Source organism: Pagrus pagrus (assembly GCF_965226575.1).
Source record: "Pagrus pagrus genome assembly, chromosome: 9".
NCBI classification, from domain to species: Eukaryota; Metazoa; Chordata; class Actinopteri; order Spariformes; family Sparidae; genus Pagrus; species Pagrus pagrus.
The window spans coordinates 32,738,032-32,762,385 of NC_140193.1; the positions used below are offsets into that span (position 1 = coordinate 32,738,032).

A 24,354-nucleotide genomic window follows, 5' to 3' on the forward strand; every position below is an offset into this window, starting at 1 on the left:
TAAATAAAACTTGTTTTAAACATAAAACATTTGAGCTGCACTTCTTTTTTTTAAAAAAAAGAAAAAAAGAATGGGGCAGAAAACATTACAACGAACTCAAGTCCACAACACCTTAGCAAAACCTGGGTGGTGCAAATTTTTACCTACAGGGACTCTTCTTGGCGGAGTACCCCGCTTTCCAACTTTTTTTGAAGGTCTCTCTGAGCTCTTACAGTTCTGTTTCCGCCTCTGTCACAGGCTCCGATGAACCACTTGGAGAGGGCCCTTTCTGCATCCTTCTGTGTAATTCCTTGTGTCAATGCGTTCCTCTTGAGCGCTCCTAAAAATAAATCACAAGAGGCAACTTAATAACTCTAGCCTAATTTTTACACTATGAAACCATTGTGACAGACAGAAAAAACAGACAGCCATTCTAAAGGTTGTAGCCACTGCAATGTTTTTTTTTTCCTCGAAGGAGCACAGTCCAATGGATGCACAATTGTCTAATCTAAATCCCATTAGGCATTTGTGAGAAAAACTATTATTAGTGTATTATTAGTGTTACGGCAAAAAACAGGTAGGTTCACATCCTTCTATTATTTCAAGTGCTTCACACAAAAAGAACAGATCATTTCTTAGCCTTCCTGAACTCAAAAACAGCTATATGATGTTCAAGTTGCTCTTTCTTCACAGGAACTCACTGAGCAAAAATGAAGAACTCCAGTCAAACTTGACAATGAGAAGGGACACCTACTGGCAAAATAAATGTACTGCATCTCTTTATCGCTAAACTGCTGCTGTAGAACCATTTTAACCATATTTTTAGAATGTTGTACATATACAGAACCAATCATGGAATGGAAATTATTTATCATTGCAAAAGGAATTATTGTCACCTGTTTGTATATATATATATATATATATATATATATATATATAAATAATTAAAAGAAAAGTATGCCAATATACACAGATTATACCCAATCAAACAGTATGGCAAGTATTTCATGAAATGGACAAAAAATGTTCCTGAACTAGAGAGATCTAATGAACCTGATAGTTGTCCAAGGTCTGTAAAAATGACATGATTACACATTTTGATCAATAGAGTATTTGAAGAATAGAGCAATGAATACTTGTGTATAGTGAAAGTCTAGTGAAAATCAGCCTGAGGCATTCAAATGATGTCTGTAAATTCCAAGAGAGGTTATGGTTTCACTCTCCGTACAAGAAATAGAGGTGTAAAACCAAATCATGCATTTGGTGAACCATTACACTCCCAATTACTTCAAATAGAAGTAGTAGTATTTAACATTATCAAAACCTTTTGATCATTTTGATGCTACCTTGATGAAGAAAAGTATTGGGTTCCTTAAAAAAACCCTAGAAGGTTATCAATGATAACAAACTTTTAAAAGTATAAGTACAACTTTTTAAAGTATAGGAAGGGCTATCATCACTTGTCTAATTACACAAAGCTAAAAAAAAAAAACATCACCAAGTTGTAGCACAGAATAACAAAGTTCATGTGCCACCATGAAGAGAATATGGAAAACCACATAAATTGCAAACAGTGGCCTCAGATTTGTTGTGCCCCCTTTTCACCGATTAGGCCAGCTGTAAGCTGCAGCACACATCTACAAATTTCAACATTTTAAGCTACAAAGATGAAGGAAGTTACATTAGGTAACATTAACTGAAATTTACCGTATACAACATCAAAAAGACGCAGCTCTCTGAACTTGTTCTTGCCATGGCGTCCAAAAAGGTTGAACTGGAGTGCCAATTGATTGGACATGAGGAATGCCATCATTCTTCTGGTGGCATCATCCAATGACGTACCTCCTATTTCTCCCACCATAGCAATCTGAGTGTATGGAGTGAAAGGCACAGGAAAGAAAGAAGAGTAATCAGTTAACAGCTTAGATTATATTTCAGTGGCAAATAAAAATAAAATGAAACGTGAATCAGAGTTTGAACTTACAACTCCAGACATGAACTCTGAGTTGCAGAGCTTCTCGTTCATGGCCTGCACATCTTGGATTGTGTTTAAAGGAAAAACTGCCCCTTCAGGTGGTTCCAGCACTGGCACGGCCACTTTCTGCTTCAGTAGTGTGTTCAACATTTTGCCATGTACTCTTTGAATGTCCTTCACTTCTTCCAGGAGAGTTACCAACTTTACAAACATGGCCCCTTCAGTGTCACTATGGCTGCTCACACTTGAGGAAGCACTTTGAACACTCGGGGTCAAGCTGGGGCTTCGAACACTCGGGGTCGTGCTGGGGCTTCGAACACTCAGGGTCACACTGGGGCTTCGAACAATCTGGGTCACGCTGGGGCTTCGAACAATCTGGGCCACACTGGAGCCACTCCCTCTCGAGGTGATTTTAGGCTCATATCCTACTGCTGGTCTGCCAAATTCAGGGGGAGGAGAAGGTGGCACTTCGTCCTCATCACAAGACTCTGCTTCGTCCTCACTTGAAAGAACTTGGGTTCTTTTGGATGGCCTACATTCAGGTAAAAGATGCTTTAGCAAACAATAAAAAACTTGAACACGTAAAGGTTATTTACAAGTTACTTACACATAGCAATGTCTTGGTAAATACACAGGGAAAATATTAGCATTGATTATCAATTATGCATTATTGAAGGAGTGGTTTCGTTTTGGATAGTTAATACAGATTGTAAACATTAGAATTTGCTGGACCCTAAAATGTGTCAGTATTGTCTGTTGGTCCAAGCACTACAGGCATACACATACAAGTTTAAGGAAGCACAATAAAATTTGAGCCGATAATGGCCTATCACCAGGGCCTGAAATTAATTTTCCAAAAGTGGGGGGAAATTTTACTTTGTTGGGGGGGGACTACAGGTCGTGTATGTCCTATTATTTGAAATTACATTTTATCGCTCTCCTTCAATCTTAAATTCTCTGAACTTTATACATTACATTACATTATACTGTTCTTGTCTCTTCCTCCTTCTCCTCTCTGAGTGGTCATCTTTTGGAGCTGCATCTGTGTCTGTGTCAGTCTTTTTTTTTTGGTGGCTCCCTGTTCTCTCTAGTCTCCTCGCTCTATTCATTCCGGAGCCCAAATATCTTTATTATATTTTATGCTTCAGATATAAATGATGTTGCAACTACACAGCACATCCTGACAGCTGAGAATATTACGGTCAGGCATTGTTCCCCCTCTATTAAATATGAAAGGTTACTGAAAATCATAGGACATGTCTGTTCTGATGATACAAATCAGCGGTTCTGAAATGTGACTTTGTCTTTTATAATACACATTCTACATCTCGGAGGCGACATCTTTCCACATACAGGCTTCCTTTGCCTTTCTAACGGGGGTTTGTGCAAGATGCTACATCTGAAGGTCACCCATGCACGCACACACACTTTAATCAAGGCGGTGGCCAAAATCACCGAGGCCTTTGCATTAGATAGGCAGGGGAACTCCTGTTGGGCAGACATCAACGCGTGCTTCACCTGTAAAGACGGCGCCGCTAAAAAAAAAAGAAAGAAAGAAAGAAAAGGACGGCACTGCTCTCTCCAGCCGTCTCACCTGGAGATGCACAGACGAGCTGTCAGAGGAGAGCTCTGCTGTTCTTCTCTCTTCAGCCTGGTGTTTGGCTGCATTTTGTATAAAAAGAGTTTAACATTGGAAGACCTAACCGCCATCTGAGCACCGATCAGCTGAGCCATAGCACAGTGGATGTGGCTCGGCACAGGTGTAGCAGCCTGTGTGTGTTTTATAACATCGGCAAGAAAAAAAACATCTAACATTATTCAGTAAACCATAAACACAAAGACGTGTGTCATTAAAATCGGACTGTCTGATGCAGCGCTCCTGTGTGTACCAGTACTAACATTGGGCTGTTTGAAATGTGTGCGGGAATTTCCCGCCTATCACCATGTTATACTGTATATCGATATTGTTGTATACAGTATGTTGTTTACTATGGTTCATGATGAAACTGTGCAACTTGCCTGGCACAAAAGATGAAAATTAATCGTTTGGCCAGTTGTGACATATTTACAGCAATTAACACCATAAAAATAAAAAAATTTAAATAAAAAAAAAGATGCTTGGGCCAGTTGAGAAATCAAACAATTATTAAATGAAGTTGACAGTTCATTTCAGAGCACTGTCCAAAATGTGAAATAATCAATCATGTGTCACATGTGTCAGCCATGACAGGCAGGAACTTTTTAGTTATGCTGGCTGAAAATAATTCATAAAGAATAAGTCATATTTTTTTCATACAGTTGCAACCCTACAACTATTTTTTATACTAATAAAAAATTGTTAAGAAATGCAAACTCATCCTTTATGAGCTGTGAAGGTAAACTATAAAATTTCACTGAGGACAGTAAGAGGTTTAAGTAAATTTACATTACCTTCTTGGTCGCTTCTTTGGAACATCAGTGTCCGTCTGGAGGTCAGATGTAACCTCAGCTCGTGCAAGTTTACGCCAAGCATTTCCATATGTTTCTTAGAAAGACAAAAAAAAGAAATATAGGTTAATCCAAATCTCATATAGCTTCACTTATCCCACACCCCAAAAATCAGTTTTTTACCTGCATTTCCAATAACACGTACGCTGTATGTCCTCCATGACACATCTGGCTGGACTTGGTGCTTTACTGCCTTAGTAATATTAAGACTAAGGCCTGATGGCCAAAAACACTCTGTCTTGTCCTCATCAGTAAACCAGCACGATGGGATTATATCCACTAGAGCCTTCCCTTCTCCTGATTCTTCATCTCTGAACTCCACAATGCTGAAGAGTGACATGCTGCAAGGTTCATAAGGTTAATCACTCATCATGTAACTGTGGAAAAGCCACATACTCCTTTTGCATAGGAAGCAGTATGAGTTTTTTTGTTAAGTCAGTCACAGGCACACCATGAAGCTGGTCAGAGAGTTGTGTCACTGTTCTGATCCCCACACAAGATGAATCAATAGGGTAATTGTAAAAGCATCCCTGTCTCTCAAAAAACTGACACACAGTGTACATAGCTCCTGATAACACCTCTACAATATTCCTCAAAACAGCAACTCTGCCCTCAACATCAAAGCAGTTGTTGCCTTGAGAGCATGAAATAATATTTCCCTCATGTCTATACTTTTTGTATTGTACACAAGCAGGGAACTCTTGGAGAGTTGGACCATACAGATGTGGTTGTTGAGGCGTATTCCTCATTTCCTTTCCACTGTCAAAGGGGATAGGTTTTTCACTTAAACGTCTTACAACTTGTTGAAGAGGATTTTGGGGCCTTCTTACCAAATGCTTTAATGTGCCGAGATAGTTTTCAAAAGGGAAACATGAAACACTGTCTAAGGCACCAAACTTTCTTGCATCATCAGCCAGATGTATAAGACTGTGGGTATTATACACAAGGTGCTCTGATCCATATATCCTCACAAAGTTTGTCACATAACATTTCAATAGTTTGTCTGCATAGTCACAGTATTCAGAACACAAGGCTGGGCTGAGAAGAATTCTCATTGCTACTGACAGTAGCATAAAGTTCTTATACAGTCGTGTAGGTAAGCGTCCTTGGAGAACAGCAGGGCCGGTATACAACAAAAATTGTCTGAATTCAGTGGCCTTCCACTGACTGTATTCCATAAGTGACCGTGGCTTTCGAGAAAAATTCCTTGGAAGATGTTCTCTAATTGATTTTAAATGGTTAGAGATAATGGTGATGGTGGTTGCAGAAATCCGACACCTTAGAGGTCCTTTGATCCACAGACTTACAAGTTTTCTAACATTTCCTAAGCAAACTAAATGCATGTAATCAAGCACAAAGCTTGACACCATCCCTATGCCAAGCTCTTGTAGGGGTGAAACACCATGATGATGCTCTTCATCTATCATATCTGTAAACTGTGCATCTGTTCTAAGTGGTGCTTTCAAATCAGGAAACACCACCTTATTGTCCATGTGAATCCCATGCTTTGTACAGCGTTCACAGGAGTTGTAACCAGAATGACCCTTGGTACATTTCAAGAAGGCACGGGCAGGTGCATCACAGATGAAGGCATCCGGCAGGGCAATATTGTAATGCTTTCCATTGTAATGCAACCCCTCATTTGTTATAACCTTCAGGTCCTGAATGAAATCGTTTAAGTAATCCTCAACAGAATTAGGCTTTGTTGGGCCTGCATACAGACCAATGATAATAACATTAGACCTTGGCAGTTCTTCGATCTTGGCCAAAATAGGCCATAACTCCATTTTGGAGCTTCTGAAGAGCGGTAATCCATCTATATTAACACGGAGAGTTAGAGTTTCTGTTGAAGGATCTGACTCATGTGACAGCTGTGAAATAATTGCATTTGACACTCCAAAATGATAGTAGCTACCATGTCCAATTTCTTTGACTTCACAGGTTGTTAAGGTTGACAAAAGAGTCCTTGGATCTCTGGGTAAATCCAGGCCAGACTGCACTAAAATATGCAATAGTTCTGACAATGCGCTGTGTGAAATATTGTGATTTGGGGCCCAATCAGCCAATTTCCTTTTCAGAGCATTACAAGGATTAGTTTCTTCAGTGCTGCCATCCAAATTTTATTCTTCACTGCTATCACTGTAGAACATCTCAGAATCTGATTCTTGGCCACTTTCAATGTAAACAGCCTCAGTCTGAGAGTCCAACTCTTCATTAGGAATCTGGCTGTTCATTTCCGCGACACACTCCAGATTTGAAGACACTTTGTTTTTGGCACGCAAGTCTTCCAACATCTCCAAGTGCTCTGCAACTTTGGCTTTAATGCGTCTTCGTTTGGTTTGAGAACTACCACAGTAATCCATTTTTCTGATCTGTAACAGACAAATATGTGACACTTACACGTATATACCTGACTATTTGTCTAGTCACTTGTTGGACAGATATTTGGATTTCAGATTTGGGGTATGTTTAGTTACTTTGCAAAAAGCACAAGTCTGGCACTATGATCCCAGGGACATAAGTTACAGGGGGGTCGTCAGAACAAATCAAGACTGAGCAAGTATTCTGACTTGCAGGCTTCACTGTCTATGCAGAGAGGCATTTAGACTCTATTTGGCAAAGGTAGCACAGAGAAAGAAGGCAATAAATACTACATTGACAACACTCTACAACAAAAGAGTAACAAAGAACCCCTCAAAACATTTGCCTTAGTGTCATCAAAATATGTCCAAGTGTTCATTTACCTTTTTGGATCTGTTGGAACCTCTTGATACTCCCTGCTCAGGGTTCTACCCTTCTCCCACGGTGGACTTTGCCTCTACTTGTCAGGGATCTACAGTGGATGCTGGCAACTCACCAACCTGTAAACACAGGTTAACGTTAATGAAATTATAAATAGCATTGTTTTCTGACATTCTTGTTCTAATGATACCTATTCCTTTCTACATTATGCTAAGATGCGAAGACATTCCAATTGATTTTCAAAATGTGGCATTGTTATTTGCAAAGATAACAAAGAGCCCCTCACAATACTCTGGTTACTGGTGATGCCCACAAAACATCAGATGCTCAGAGACCTGCAAAAACATACAATAAAATGCAACATTGCATGCAATGAAAGAACCATACTAAAAAAATAAAATACACCAAAGAAGCATGTGTTTTATTGGCCAAAATAATACATTTCCTTTTGCATACATACATACAACAGCACATATACAAGAGATAATAATGTTCTGTGTTGAATATAAGTTTGATGGTCATAGCCAAATTTGAATCAACTTTATTTAAATACATTGGTTAGTGGTTAATAAATGCATTGAATTCAGAGTTGAATTGAAAATTAAAATCCAAACACAACTGAATAAGTCTTGGTCTCTAGATTATGCTGAATGTAGATGCCAACACTGTAATGGCATAAATGTCACATGCTTAAAACCATTTTATTTTGTATACTGTGCAGCCATAAGTTAAATCAAGGTTCAAATTACACAAACAATCAAATTCATAAAATGAATCAATAACATTTAAAAAAAATGTTTAAATGAATGTGAATCACAGAAGCAGATTCACTATAGTCTCAGCTCGAGGGGTAGGGGGATAAATGACAAGCAACCAAGCCACAATGTTACTTATTTACTGGCAATGCTTTCTGATTTAACATGTTTTGTAGGCTACCCCATGGTCGGAAAAAGTCAACATGAGAGGCAACATCGGCTAAATTGGCTTGTAAATGAGCTGCCCAGGCATGTTTTGCTAGCTAGCGAAGCCGTGCTAAGCGTGTTTATTCCCTCCAAGTTTTAGTAAACTACATTCTGCACACATAAAACAAACTGGAAATATCCACTCGTGTTGACAAATCATTAGTCTTACCTTAATCAAGCCGCGACAGAGGAAAGGAGACGAGGAGCAGTCTGAGCGCCAAACGGTTAAGCCAGGGAGCTGGTTTTCAAACAGCATATCCATCCGCAGAGAACCCGCTTAACTCCTCCGTCTAATCTTTAAATTTCAAATATTTGCAACTCGTATGATATGACGGCTATGATTAAACTATAACTTGTATGTATGTATGTATGTGTGTGTATATATATATATATATATATATATATATATATATATATGTATATATATTAAGGTGCATTCCATACATTCAAGGTTCATCCCATATATTCAAGAATTCATATATTCAAAGACTAATTTCCTGAACGGCATGCCACAATATGTATGTATGTGTATATATATATATATAATTTTTAAAAAGTTTATTTAGTCAGTGTTTCTTTTATTTTTTTAAGTTCTTATAATATCAAGTATCAAGTCTTATCAAGTATATTTTTGAGCCAGTAATTCAAGCTCAGGTCTCTACCCTGCTCCCATTAACTACGATGGACTTACGGTGCCTCCACTTGTCAGGGATCTACAGTGGATGCTGGCAACTCACCGACCTGTAAACACAGGTTAACATTAATGAACATTAATAAATAGCATTTTTTTCTGACATTCTTGTTCTAATGATACCTATTCCTTTCTACATTATGCTAAGATGTGAAGACATTCCAATTGATTTTCAAAATGTTGCATTGTTATTTGAAAAGATAACATTTCTAGGCAAGCTGTGTTAGCCCAAGATTAGTCCCAGCAAAGCGTTCTGGGATTTTTCTTCTACCCCTCGGTGTTGAGGCAGTATCTGAAAAACGGAAGCCCCATTTACACTGCCTTTTCAAGGTGGAAACATTACTCTAATTTTCTACCCCATCATCTGTATCTGGTCCAGAGGTGGAAGGATTGCACTGAATTGATGTGGCTCTGAGGTAGTATCAGAGGTAAATCAACCAAGGCTTATAGGTAGACTTTCTTTACACACAAATTCTGTCTAAAAGGGGCTTCATATTCTTTATAGGCTTCAATTGTGGGGCCCACATTATTAAAACCAAACATGCCCCAGTGTTTCCCACTTTCACACCATGCCCACTTAGCCCACTTATATTCCCTATAGGGGAATGTTAGCATGTTATGTTAGCAAGTTCCAGCCCAGACTCACTTAGCCCACGTATATACTTTATAGGGCCCATTTAGCCAGCCTACATGGGCTCCCCATGTGGCAACCATGTAACTAAAACCAAATGGGTCCCACGTAGTGTTTCCCAGTCCCATACCGTGCCAACTTAGCCCACTTGTATTCTCTATAGGGCCCATGTCCACGTTACCCAGCTCCAGCCCAGACTCACCGGGCCCACATATATACTTTATGGGGCCCATTTAGCCAGCCCACATGGGCTTCTCATGTGGGGCCCATGTTACTGAAAAAATATGGGGCCCTTAGAATTTGCCCTGTTTATGCCCATGCCCACTTAGCCCACTTACATCCCTTATGGGGCTCATACAGCCAGCCCACATGGGCTGCACATGTGGGGCCCATGTAAGTGAAACAACATGGGACCTGCAAAATTTGCCCAGTTCAAGCCCATGCCCACTCAGTACCCACATAGCCCGTATTTAACCCTTGTGGGCCCCACATGGACATGCTGGCTGGGTTGTATAGCAAAAAAAATGTTTTGCTTTTTTCTGGTGGTGACAAGAACATACTGTAAGATGTCTGTTGACAGCTGTTAGGAGAATGTTTTAAGGTGAACAAGTGCTGACTTAATGGAGAAGGAAACCCAAAATGAAGAACAAAAAGATAAGGTTTTGGACTTGCCTCCTGGGCCAGGAGCAGGGGTGCCACTTGCCAACAGGCAAGGCAGGCAATTGCTTGGGGCCCCAGGCCCGTAGGGGGCCCCTGAGGGCTGACAAATCTTAAACAACAGCAGTGTCAATGCATAAAGTTTGAATGACAGTACGAGATGTGAGCTCCCTAAGGCGGCCCCACCTGACTCCACCTACTCCCGACTCAAGTGGCGTGTGCTTGATCGCATTATAAACAAACTTCATGACAACAAAGTGGAAAGCCACAAACAAAAATTTAAACTGCAAGCAGTGATGAACGGGCCCTCTCAGTCCACGCGCGTTGGGGTGTGCTGCTGTCAGGGTGTGTGCTTATCCGGCCCCATTTGCCGATTATTGTGTATGCGTGTCTTAACTGTCCATGTGTGAATAGGACTGTATTTGGACAAGATATGCAAGACTGTGTGTTTGACCACAATGTGCAGGAAATTGTTGTACATTTTGGGTGTTCTTCGGACTATCACAATTCTTTTAATAACTTTTTGTCAGGAGGGTCCACAGATGCTGCGTGCAAAGTTTGGTGCAAATCGGAAAAATTGCCTGGGAGGAGTTCGAAAAAGTAGGTTTGTGACTTTTGCGAGATAGCGAAAAAAAATGGATATGGGCGTGGCCTATATCAGGAGATTCAGCAGAATACACTGAGCGCGTGGATATGAGGTTTTTCAATGTGCGACAAAGTATGTGGGAGTTATTAGCCAAAATGCACTTTACTTGATTATAGCGCCACCTAGTGGTGGAAATTCACAACGACAACAGATTATAACATTTTTCGCCAGGTCTGATCTATATTCCAAGTTTGGTGAGTTTTGGGGTATGTTCAGGCAGTGAAAAATGCGATCATTTGGGAAAAATACAAATTAAAACTGCAAACAGTGATGGACGGGCCCTCGCAGGGTATGCTGCCGTCGGGGCATGCTGCTGTTGGGGCATGCTGCTGTTGGGGCTTGTTCATGCAACAACTTCCATTGAGGAAATGAAAGTGAACCTGGTCAAGCTGTTATTTCGTCATTTAGCAATAAAAGCGCCATCTATTGGTCGACTTGCACCGAACTTTGCACAAACCCCCATGTGGGCATGGAACACAACTGAAAAAAGTTTTGTGTTAATCCGACTGTATTTGGTGGAGATATGAAGAACTGTCTGTTTGACCACAATGTGCAGAACATTATTTTTCTGTATTTTGGCTGTTGTTTGGACTATCAAAATGTTTTTGATAATTTTTGTGATAAGGGTCCACAGATGCTGTGTGCAAAGTTTGGTGCCAATTGGTGAAATTGGCTGGAAGGAGTTTGAAAAAGTAGGTTTGCGACATTTGGCCAATTTGCGAATGGAAATTTAGCGCGACAGTGGGCGTGGCCTACATCACACAATTCAGTTGGATTAAGGGAACGCATAAACATGAGGTTTAAAACTGTGCAACAAATTATGTGGAAGAAAACGCCTTTGGCTTGATAACAGCGCCACTTACTGGTGATTTTTGGTGTGTGAGTTAAAGGGGCCAGTCTATACCACCCCGAAAACTGCAAGCAGTGATGAACGGGCCCTCCCCCACCCACGTACGTTGGGCTATGGTGCCGTCGGAGGCTGTGCGCCCAGATGTGTGCTTGCCCTTTGCCTGTGGAAATGTCCTACCTAAATGGGATTCGTGTCACACAAAACACAACAGTGACATCTTCAGTGACTTCCTGTGTCCAGTGGGTCTGGTCATGATACATATGCGTACTGACTTTCGTTAATATGTGTGCATGTAGGAGGTGGGGCTTCAAGTTTGAAATATTCCAGGGGGCGCTATGGAGCCATTTGTTCACTTATCACAGTATTAATGCAAAGACCTATTCAGGGACAACCTCTCTACAATTGTGACCAATTTGGTGTACATGGGAAATTGTATGTTGAAGTTATAAGGACTTCCTGCACGATGGCAAAGGATTGAAATTGACCGCACCGCCACGCCCACCAAGCACAAAACAGGCTGTTGAAGGTCTGAGGATGCTACTGAGTGAATGTGAAGTCTGTGGTGTTAAATCTGTAGGATGAGTTAGTTAAAGTACAAGGCATAGACATATTGGGTCTGTACAGAATGGGAAAAGCCATAAGGGGGGTCATCGAAATTGACCGCACTGCCACACCCACCAGGAATAACATAGGCAAAAGCTTTTCACAACTTTTCATCATCAAGGCATGAGGATGATACTTAGTGACTGGGAAGTCTGTGGTGTTAAATCTGTAGGCAAAGTTAAACAATGTACAAGGTTTTCTCTGGGCCCCTGCCAAATCTAACCAGTGATGACATGTTCAGCCGCATGTCATCATTCAACCGCTGGCTGTCAAGGTGGTGTCCAGCAAACGATGTGGGCTTTGTTGATAATTGGCGGACTTTCTGGGGAAAACCTGGTCTCATTAGGAGAGACGGCATCCATCCCACTTTGGACGGAGCGGCTCTCATCTCTAGAGATTTAACCCATTTCATTAGCCAACAACCAGCCTGACAACCCAGAGTTGAGACCAGGAGGCGGAGCTGCAGTCTTACACGCTTCTCTGAGCTTCCATTAGATCAGTTGCACACCCAAAACTTCATTGAGACTGTGTCTGCCCACCGACCACCTAAATTAATTAAATTAATCAAATCAAAAGTCCACAGAAGAGTTGTGCATGAAAATCTAATAAAAATTAACAGCAACTCTGCAATCTCAAAACAAGACAAGAGAATTAAATGCGGACTCCTAAATATCAGATCCCTGTCACCGAAAGCCGTACTTGTAAATGACTTAATTTCAGACTGTAATATTGATTTATTCTGTCTTACTGAAACTTGGCTGCATCCTGAAGAATATGTCAGCCTGAATGAATCCACTCCACCCAGTCACATTAATACTCACATTCCTCGAGGCTCCGGCCGAGGAGGTGGTGTTGCAGCTATTTATGACTTAAGTCTGTCAATCACTCCTAAACCTAAATTAAATTATAACTCATTTGAAAGCCTTGTTCTGAGTCTTTCACATCCAACGTGGAAAACTTTACAGCCAGTTCTATTTGTTGTAGTGTATCGAGCACCTGGTCCTTACTCAGAATTTTTATCTGAATTCTCTGAGTTTTAATCAAGTCTAGTCCTCAAATCAGATAAAGTAATTATTGTAGGTGATTTTAATATTCATGTGGATGTTGTTAATGATAGCCTTAGTACTGCATTTATCTCATTATTAGACTCTATTGGCTTCTCTCAGTGTGTACATAAACCAACTCACTGTTTTGACCACACCCTTGACCTTGTTCTAGCTTATGGTATCGAGATTGAAAATCTAACAGTTTTTCCACAGAATCCTCTTTTATCAGACCATCACTTAATAACTTTTGAAGTTCTATTACTGGACTACACACCATTAGGCAAAAACTCCTTCACTAGATGTCTATCTGATAGTGCTGTAGCTAAATTTAAGGAAATTATACCGCTGGCACTAAATTCAATGCCATGTCTTAATATAATAGAGGACTCCTCCGCTAACCTCAGTTCCTCACAAATCGATCATCTTGTTGATAGCACTGCAGGCTCATTGCGAACAACACTGGACTCTATTGCCCCCCTGAAAAGGAAACCTATAAAACACAGGAGGTTAGCACCCTGGTATAACTCGGATACCCGCAAATTGAAGCAAACATCACGGAAATTTGAAAGGAAATGGCGTTCCACCAACTTGGAAGAATCCCGCTTAGCCTGGAAAGATAGCCTTAAAATATATAGGAAGGCCCTCCGCAATGCCAGAGCAAGCTATTACTCGTCATTAATAGAGGAAAACAAAAACAACACCAGGTTTCTTTTCAGCACTGTAGCCAGGCTGACAGAAAGTCACAGCTCTACTGAACCATGTATTCCTACAACGCTCAGTAGTAATGACTTCATGAGCTTCTTTAATGATAACATTTTAACTATTAGAGACAAAATCCATCATCGCTTGCCCTCAACTGGCACTATTGTATCTTTAAACACAGGAACCTCAGAAACAGTTGTAAATTCTGACTTATATTTAGACTGCTTCTCTCCCATCGACCTCCACCAACTAACTTCGATGGTTTCTTCATCTAGACCAACAACTTGTCTCCTAGACCCCATCCCAACTAGGTTGCTGAAAGAAACTTTACCTTTAATTAGCACATCTCTACTAGAAATGATCAACCTGTCTCTATTAACAGGATACGTACCACAATCCTTTAAATTAGCTGTAATTAGACCGCTCCTTAAAAAGCCTAATCTTGATCCAGAAGCTTTAGCCAACTATAGACCTATATCCAACCTCCCTTTCCTCTCCAAGATCCTTGAAAAAGCAGTCGCCAACCAGCTATGTGACTTTCTTCATAAAAATAGTTTATATGAGGATTTTCAATCAGGTTTTAGAGCACATCATAGCACAGAGACGGCACTGGTGAAAGTTACAAATGACCTCCTAATCGCTTCTGACAAAGGACTTGTCTCTGTCCTGGTCTTACTAGATCTTAGTGCTGCATTTGATACCATTGATCATCACATTCTACTACAGAGACTGGAACACTTAATTGGCATTAAAGGACCCGCATTAAACTGGTTTAAGTCCTATTTATCGGATCGATTTCAGTTTGTACATGTTAATGATGAGTCATCCCTGTATACCAAGGTTAGTCATGGTGTTCCTCAAGGCTCCGTGCTTGGACCCATACTATTCACCTTATATATGCTCCCTCTAGGAAATATAATTCGGAAACACTCCATAAACTTTCATTGTTATGCAGATGATACACAGTTATACCTATCAATAAAGCCAAATGAAACTAATCAGCTTACTAAACTCCATGCATATCTCAAGGACATTAAGACCTGGATGACCTGCAATTTTCTGCTGTTAAACTCAGATAAAACCGAAGTTATAGTACTTGGTCCTAAACACCTTAGAGATGCATTACCTAATGATATAGCTAGTTTGGATGGCATTAACTTGGCCTCCAGCACCACCGTCAGGAATCTGGGAGTTATCTTTGATCAAGATATGTCCTTCAACTCCCACATAAAACAAATCTCAAGGTCTGCATTTTTTCATCTACGTAACATTGCAAAAATCAGGCCCATCCTGTCTCAAAAAGATGCAGAAAAGCTAGTCCATGCATTTGTTACTTCCAGGCTGGACTATTGTAATTCTCTATTGTCAGGCTGCCCTAACAAGTCTCTAAAGAGTCTCCGGCTGGTCCAGAATGCTGCAGCACGTGTACTGACAGGAACTAAGAAAAGAGATCATATTATTCCTGTATTGGCCTCTCTGCACTGGCTCCCTGTAAAATCAAGAATAGAGTTTAAAATCCTTCTCCTCACTTACAAAGCTGTTAATGGTCAGGCACCATCATATCTCCAGGAGCTCATACTATCCTATCACCCAACTAGAGCAATACGCTCCCAGAACGCAGGATTACTTGTAGTTCCTAAAGTCTCCAAAAGTAGAATGGGAGCCAGAGCCTTCAGGTATCAAGCTCCTCTTCTGTGGAACCATCTTCCTGTTTTGGTCCGGGAGGCGGACACCCTCTCTACCTTTAAGAGTAGACTTAAGACCTTCCTCTTCGATAGAGCCTATAGTTAGGGCTGGGCCAGGACAGGCCCAGGCCTGTCCTGGACCAGCTCTTAGTTATGCTGCTATAGGCCTAGTCCGGGGGACAATGACACACTGAGCTTCTCTCTCCTCCCCTCTCCTCTCCTCTCCTCTCCATCTGTATACATTATGCCTGTATACATGCCCCATCTCTGCATGTCACTGACTTATTCTTCCCCGGAGTCCTTGTGCTTTCTAGTCCTACAGGCTCCCATGGATCCTGGCCGCGCCCGGGTCGTGGATCGTGGATGCGCCCACTGCTATGGCCCTGCCTGATCGTGGATGCGCCCACTGCTATGGCCCTGCCTGATCGTGGATGCGCCTACTGCTATGGCCCTGCCGGATCGTGGATGCGCCTACTGCCATGACCCTGCCTGACACCCACCACTACTGTCGCTAATATTAGTCACATCTCTGTTACATACGTTCCACTACTATTATTGTAATGCATTACTACATACCATCCTTACCATTAATCACTACTACTGTTATCACTAGTAATCACATTTCCATGTGCATTTCATTATTATTGCTGTAATACATCTTTATGTACTTTCACTCCTGTCAACCATCGCTTATAATTGAATACATTGTGATCTCGTTGATCTGCTCTGTACATGCGACATCTATTGCACGTCTGTCCGTCCTGGGACAGGGATCCCTCCTCTGTGGCTCTCCCTGAGGTTTCTTCCGCATTTTTTTTTTCCCTGTTAAAAGGGCCTTTTTTTGGGGGCAAGTTTTTCCTCACTTGAATCGAGGGTCGAAGGACAGAGGGTGTCGTATCTGTACAGATTGTAAAGCCCTCTGAGGCAAACTGTGATTTGTGAATTTGGGCTATACAAATAAAATTTGATTTGATTTGATTTGATTTGCTTAGAAATGGGTTCCTACAGAATAGGAAAAGCCATCAGGGGTGTCACTAAGTTGAACACACTGCCACGGCCACCAGGTATAATGTAGGCGAAAGCTTTTCACAAGGTGTCATCATCAAGGTCTGAAGATGATATTTAGTGAGTGTGAAGTCTGTGGTGTTAAATCCGTAGGATGAGTTAGTTAAAATACGAGGCATAGACACAGACACCCCCAATCAAATCAAATCAAATCAAATCAAATTTTATTTGTATAGCCCAAATTCACAAATCACAGTTTGCCTCAGAGGGCTTTACAATCTGTACAGAGACGACACCCTCTGTCCTTCGACCCTCGATTCGAGTGAGGAAAAACTTGCCCCAAAAAAAAGCCCTTTTAACAGGGAAAAAAAAAAATGCGGAAGAAACCTCGGGAAGAGCCACAGAGGAGGGATCCCTCTCCCAGGACGGACAGACGTGCAATAGATGTCGCATGTACAGAGCAGATCAACGAGATCACAATGTATACAATTATAATGGATGGTTGACAGGAAAGTACATAAAGAGGTATTACAGCAATAATAATGAAATGCACATGGAAATGTGATTACGAGTTATAACAGTAGCAGTGGTTAACGGTAAGGATAGTATGTAGTAATGCATTACAATAATAGTAGTGGAACGTATGTAACAGAGATATGACTAATATTAGCAACAGTAGTGGTGGGTGTCAGGCAGGGCCATGGCAGTAGGCGCATCCACGATCAGGCAGGGTCATGGCAGTAGGCGCATCCACGATCAGGCAGGGCCATAGCAGTAGGCGCATCCACGATCCACGACCCGGGCGCGGCCAGGATCCATGGGAGCCTGTAGGACTAGAAAGCACAAGGACTCCGGGGAAGAAGTGAAGTCAGTGACATGCAGAGATGGGGCATGTATACAGGCATAATGTATACAGATGGAGAGGAGAGGAGGAGAGAGAAGCTCAGTGTCTCATTTGTCCCCCGGACTAGGCCTATAGCAGCATAACTAAGAGCTGGTCCAAGACAGGCCTGGGCCAGCCCTAACTATGAGCTCTATCGAAAAGGAAGGTCTTAAGTCTACTCTTAAAGGTAGAGAGGGTGTCCGCCTCCCGGACAAAAACAGGAAGATGGTTCCATAGAAGAGGAGCTTGATAACTGAAGGCTCTGGCTCCCATTCTGCTTTTGGAGACTTTAGGAACTACAAGTAATCCTGCGTTCTGGGAGCGTAATGCTCTAGTTGGGTGATAGGGTAGTAAGAGCTCCTGGAGATATGATGGTGCCTGACCATTAACAGCTTTGTAAGTGAGGAGAAGGTTTTTAAACTCTATTCTTGATTTTACGGGGAGCCAGTGCAGAGAGGCCAATACAGGAGTAATATGATCTCTTTTCTTAGTTCCCGTCAGTACACGTGCTGCAGCATTTTGGACCAGCTGGAGACTCTTTAGAGACTTGTTAGGGCAGCCTGATAATAGAGAATTACAATAGTCCAGCCTGGAAGTAACAAATGCATGGACTAGCTTTTCTGCATCTTTTTGAGACAGGATGGGCCTGATTTTTGCAATGTTACGTAGATGAAAAAATGCAGACCTTGAAATTTGTTTTATGTGGGAGTTGAAGGACATATCTTGATCAAAGATAACTCCCAGATTCCTGACCGTGGTGCTGGAGGCCAAGTTAATGTCATCTAAACTAGCTATATCATTAGATAATGCATCTCTAAGGTGTTTAGGACCAAGTACTATAATTTCGGTTTCATCTGAATTTAACAACAGAAAATTGCAGGTCATCCAGGTCTTAATGTCCTTGAGACATGCATGGAGTTTAGTAAACTGATTAGTTTCATCTGGCTTTATTGATAGGTATAACTGGGTATCATCTGCGTAACAATGAAAGTTTATGGAGTGTTTCCGAATTATATTTCCTAGAGGGAGCATATATAAAGGGAATAGTGTGGGTCCAAGCACGGAGCCTTGAGGAAGACCATGACTAACCTTGGTATACAGGGATGACTCATCATTAACATGTACAAACTGAAATCGATCCGATAAATAGGACTTAAACCAGTGTAATGCGGGTCCTTTAATGCCAATTAAGTGTTCCAGTCTCTGTAGTAGAATGTGATGATCAATGGTATCAAATGCAGCACTAAGATCTAGTAAGACCAGGACAGGGACAAGTCCTTTGTCAGAAGCGATTAGGAGGTCATTTGTAGCTTTCACCAGTGCCGTCTCTGTGCTATGATGTGCTCTAAAACCTGATTGAAAATCCTCATATAAACTATTGTTATGAAGAAAGTCACATAGCTGGTTGGCGACTGCTTTCTCAAGGATCTTGGAGAGGAAAGGGAGGTTGGATATAGGTCTATAGTTGGCTAAAGCTTCTGGATCAAGATTAGGCTTTTTAAGGAGCGGTCTAATTACAGCTAGTTTAAAGGACTGTGGTACGTATCCTGTTAATAGAGACAAGTTGATCATTTCTAGTAGAGATGTGCTAATTAAAGGTAAAGTTTCTTTCAGCAACCTAGTTGGGATGGGGTCTAGGAGACAAGTTGTTGGTCTAGATGAAGAAATCATCGAAGTTAGTTGGTGGAGGTCAATGGGAGAGAAGCAGTCTAAATATAAGTCAGAATTTACAACTGTTTCTGAGGTTCCTGTGTTTAAAGATACAATAGTGCCAGTTGAGGGCAAGCGATGATGGATTTTGTCTCTAATAGTTAAAATGTTATCATTAAAGAAGCTCATGAAGTCATTACTACTGAGCGTTGTAGGAATACATGGTTCAGTAGAGCTGTGACTTTCTGTCAGCCTGGCTACAGTGCTGAAAAGAAACCTGTTGTTGTTTTTATTTTCCTCTATTAATGACGAGTAATAGTTTGCTCTGGCATTGCGGAGAGCCTTCCTATATATTTTAAGGCTATCCTTCCAGGCTAAGCGGGATTCTTCCAAATTGGTGGAACGCCATTTCCTTTCAAATTTCCGTGATGTTTGCTTCAATTTGCAGGTATCCGAGTTATACCAAGGTGCTAACCTCCTGTGTTTTATAGGTTTCTTTTTCAGAGGGGCAATAGAGTCCAGTGTTGTTCGCAATGAGCCTGCAGTGCTATCAACAAGATGATCAATTTGTGAGGAACTGAGGTTAGCGGAGGAGTCCTCTATTATATTAAGACATGGCATTGAATTTAGTGCCAGCGGTATAATTTCCTTAAATTTAGCTACAGCACTATCAGATAGACATCTAGTGAAGGAGTTTTTGCCTAATGGTGTGTAGTCCAGTAATAGAACTTCAAAAGTTATTAAGTGATGGTCTGATAAAAGAGGATTCTGTGGAGAAACTGTTAGATTTTCAATCTCGATACCATAAGCTAGGACAAGGTCAAGGGTGTGGTCAAAACAGTGAGTTGGTTTATGTACACACTGAGAGAAGCCAATAGAGTCTAATAATGTGATAAATGCAGTACTAAGGCTATCATTAACGACATCCACATGAATATTAAAATCACCTACAATATAATTACTTTATCTGATTTGAGGACTAGACTTGGTAAAAACTCAGAGAATTCAGATAAAAATTCTGACTAAGGACCAGGTGCTCGATACACTACAACAAATAGAACTGGCTGTAAAGTTTTCCACGTTGGATGTGAAAGACTAAGAACAAGGCTTTCAAATGAGTTATAATTTAATTTAGGTTTAGGATTGATTGACAGACTTAAGTCATAAATAGCTGCAACACCACCTCCTTGGCCGGAGCCTCGAGGAATGTGAGTATTAATGTGACTAGGGGGAGTGGGTTCATTCAGGCTGACATATTCTTCAGGATGCAGCCAGGTTTCAGTAAGACAGAATAAATCAATATTACAATCTGAAATTAAGTCATTTACTAATACAGCTTTCGATGACAGGGATCTGATGTTTAGGAGTCCGCATTTAATTCTCTTGTCTTGTTTGGAAATTGCAGAGTTGCTGTTAATTTTTATTAGTTTTTCATGCACAACTCCTCTTCTGTGAACTTTTGATTTGATTAATTTAATTAATTTAGGTGGTCGGGGGGCAGACACAGTCTCAATGAAGTTTTGGATGTGCAACTGATCTAATGGAAGCTCAGAGAAGCGTGTAAGACTGCAGCTCTTCCTCCTGGTCTCAACTCTGGGTTGTCAGGCTGGTTGTTGGCTAATGAAATGGGTTAGATTTCTAGAGATGAGAGCCGCTCCGTCCAAAGTGGGATGGATGCCGTCTCTCCTAATCAGACCAGGTTTTCCCTAGAAAGTCCGCCAATTATCAACAAAGCCCACATCGTTTGCTGGACACCACCTCGACAGCCAGCGTTTGAATGATGACATGCGGCTAAACATGTCATCACTGGTTAGATTTGGCAGGGGCCCAGAGAAAACTACGGAGTCCGACATTGTTTTGGCATAGTTACACACCGACTCAACTTTAATGTTAGTGACTTCCAACTGGCGTAGCCGGGAGTCATTACCGCCGACATGTATTATGATCTTACTATATTTACGTTTAGCTTTAGCCAGCAGTTTCAAATTTGATTCGATGTCGCCCGCTCTGGCCCCTGGGATGCATTTCACTATGGTCGCTGGTGCCTCTAACTTCACGTTTCGTACTATGGAGCTGCCAATAACCAGAGTTGGTTCCTCAGCGGGTGTGTCGCTGAGTGGGGAAAATCTGTTAGAAACGTGAAGCGGCAGATGCTGTAATGTGGGCTTTGGCTTGGTATTATGCTTCCTTCGTTCAGTCACCCAGCCTCCCTGCTTTCCCGGCTGCTCGGGAGTTGCCAGGGGACGGCTAGCTGAAGCTACGGTTGCTCGGTCCGCACTAGCTAAGGGGGCCTGGCTAACTGCAGCAGTTACAGTCGGAGTTTCCATGCTGCGGAGCCGAGCCTCCAACTCACTGAGCCACGCCTCCAACACTACAAATAAACTACACTTAATACATGTACCAGTATCACTAAGGGAGGCAGAGGTGTAACTAAACATCTGTCACATCGAGCAAGAGAAAAGAGGAGAGCGAGAGGGAGAGAGAGAAGCCATCGCTAGCTGATAGCGGCTAAGCTAGGATACGATAGATTAGCTAGCAGAGCTAGGAGAGCTAAAACAGCAGTAAGTTTAGCGATTAAGCTATAAACACAGAGTACTGTTAAATGCTTCAGTGGACTAGTACGTGCTTAATTGTAAGCGGGAATTCGGCCGCTGCAGTAAGGAATATAACAATAATCTGCTCGGACGAGCCGGAGCAGCGCAGGTACGCTATCACTATCAGTAACACAACAACAGGAAATGACGCAATGACGCAACACGCTTACTGTCGTCACGTGTCATCATGTTGAATTATCACATTTTTCACCACATGTGACGTATGTTCCAAGTTTGGTGAGTTTTGGAGTATGTTCAGGCCGCCAAATATGCGATCTTGGGGAAGGACAAAAAATAATAATAGTAAAAACTGCAAGCAGTGATGAACGGGCCCTCGCCCCCCCACGTACGTTGGGCTGTAGCGCCCTCGGAGGCCTGTGCGCCCGGATGTGTGCTTGCCCGTTGCCTGTGGAAATGTCCTACCTAAATGGGATTCGTGTCACACAAAACACAACAGTGACATCTTCAGTGACTTCCTGTGTCCAGTGGGTGGCGCTATGGATATGATACAGTATTGATACTTAGACGTATTCAAGGCCAGCCCCTCTACATGTGTGACGAATTTGGTGAAGATGGGAAATTGTATGTTGAAGTTATGAGGACTTCCTGCGTGATGGCGAAGGATCGAAATTGACCGCACCGCCATGCCCACCAAGCACAACTCAGGCTGTTGAAGGTATGAGGATGCTACTGAGTGAATGTGAAGTCTGTGGTGTTAAATCTGTAGGATGAGTTAGTTAAAGTACAAGGCATAGACATATTGGGTCAGTACAGAATGGGAAAAGCCATAAGGGGGTCATCGAAATTGACCACACTGCGACACCCACCAGGAATAACGTAGGCAAAAGTTTTTCACAACTTTTCATCATCAAGGCATGAGGATGATACTTGGTGACTGGGAAGTCTGTGGTGTTAAATCTGTAGGCCAAGTTAAACAATGTACGAGGCTTAGACATGGGTTCCTACAGAATGGGAACAGCCATAAGGGGGGTCGCGAAGTTGAACACACTGCCACGCCCACTAGAAATAACGTAGGTGAAAGCTTTTTACAACTTTACATTACCAAGGTCTGAAGATGATATATAGTGAGTGTGAAGTCTGTGGCGTTAAATCTGTAGGCCAAGTTAAACAATGTACGAGGCTTAGACATGGGTTCCTACAGAATGGGAACAGCCATAAGGGGGGTCGCGAAGTTGAACACACTGCCACGCCCACTAGAAATAACGTAGGTGAAAGCTTTTTACAACTTTACATTACCAAGGTCTGAAGATGATATATAGTGAGTGTGAAGTCTGTGGCGTTAAATCTGTAGGCCAAGTTAAACAATGTACGAGGCTTAGACATGGGTTCCTACAGAATGGGAACAGCCATAAGGGGGGTCGCGAAGTTGAACACACTGCCACGCCCACTACAAATAACGTAGGTGAAAGCTTTTTACAACTTTTCATTACCAAGGTCTGAAGATGATATATAGTGAGTGTGAAGTCTGTGGCGTTAAATCTGTAGGACGAGTTAATTAAAGTAAGAGGCATAGCAATGGGTACCTACAAAATGGAAAAAGCCATAAGGGGGTCATCGCAATTGAACGCACTGCCACGCCCACTAGGAATAACGTAGGTGAAAGCTTTTTACAACTTTTCATTATCAAGGTCTGAAGATGATATATAGTGAATGTGAAGCCTGTGGCGTTAAATCTGTAGGCCAAGTTAAATAATGTACGAGGCATAGAAATGGGTGACAATGGCGGCGAAATCTCAAATTTGAACCAATATGGCAGACTTCCCGTTGGACTGAGGTTATGGGTCCAAGAGGGTTTTTTGTGCGTCTGGTCATGATACATAAGCGTATCGAATTCTGTTCATGTACGTGCGTGTAGGAGGCGGGGCTTAAAGTTTGAAATATTCCAGGGGGCGTTGTGAAGCCATTTAGCGCCCCCTGCTGGTAATTTTTGGTGTGTGGGTTACAGGGGCCAGTCTATACCACCCCTATCAATTTCATATCCATGAGTGTTATGGTGTGGGCACAGTACCAAATATAAAATTAAACTGCCACCAGAGCGCCACCTAGTGGCAGATCGGTAACCCCTTTTTCAGCTATTGTAAGGAGGGCAGTGGCAATGAGTGTACCAAATTGTGTGATAATCCGACCAACGGATGTTGAGATATAAGTTACTTTAATTTAAAGAGCACCACCTAGTGGTCATCAGCCAAAATTTTGCACAGAGCCTCAGGGGCTCATGTGGAATGAGTATCCTGAGTTTCATGTCATTCAGACAGACCAATGTGGAGATATGCCACACTTCCTGTTTGGTACGAAATGTGCAGGAAGTTGTGATATAATAACTTGAGTATTCTTTGGAATATAAAAATTCTTTTAATTGGTTTTTGTCACGAGGGTCCACAGATGCCGTGTGCGAAGTTTGGTGCAAATCGGAGAAATTGGCAGTGAGGAGTTAGCAAAAGTAGGTTTGCGACATTTTGCGAATTAGCGAAAAAATTAGGTAACCGGAAATGGGCGTGGCCTATATCAAGAGATTCAGCACAATTCACTGAACGTGTGGATATAA

General features: G+C 41.8%; 1 protein-coding gene and 1 long non-coding RNA gene across 2 annotated transcripts; both read right to left on the bottom strand.

Moving 5' to 3' along the window:
• Positions 1-240: 240 nt before the first annotated feature.
• Positions 241-2,028, bottom strand: LOC311262273. Its single transcript, XR_014623227.1, has 3 exons — positions 1,964-2,028; positions 1,687-1,846; positions 241-319 (listed from the first exon to the last, which is right to left on the bottom strand). It is a non-coding gene; the product is annotated as an uncharacterized lncRNA (long non-coding RNA).
• A 20-nt stretch (positions 2,029-2,048) lies between these two features.
• LOC311262166 (uncharacterized protein) lies at positions 2,049-4,781 on the bottom strand (the record flags this gene model as incomplete). The annotated part of the gene is made up of 4 exons (XM_084361398.1): positions 2,049-2,080; positions 2,200-2,486; positions 4,385-4,478; positions 4,565-4,781. 4 exons carry the CDS (start codon positions 4,779-4,781, stop codon positions 2,049-2,051), a joined length of 630 nt encoding a protein of 209 aa, XP_084217524.1.
• Positions 4,782-24,354: the final 19,573 nt, after the last annotated feature.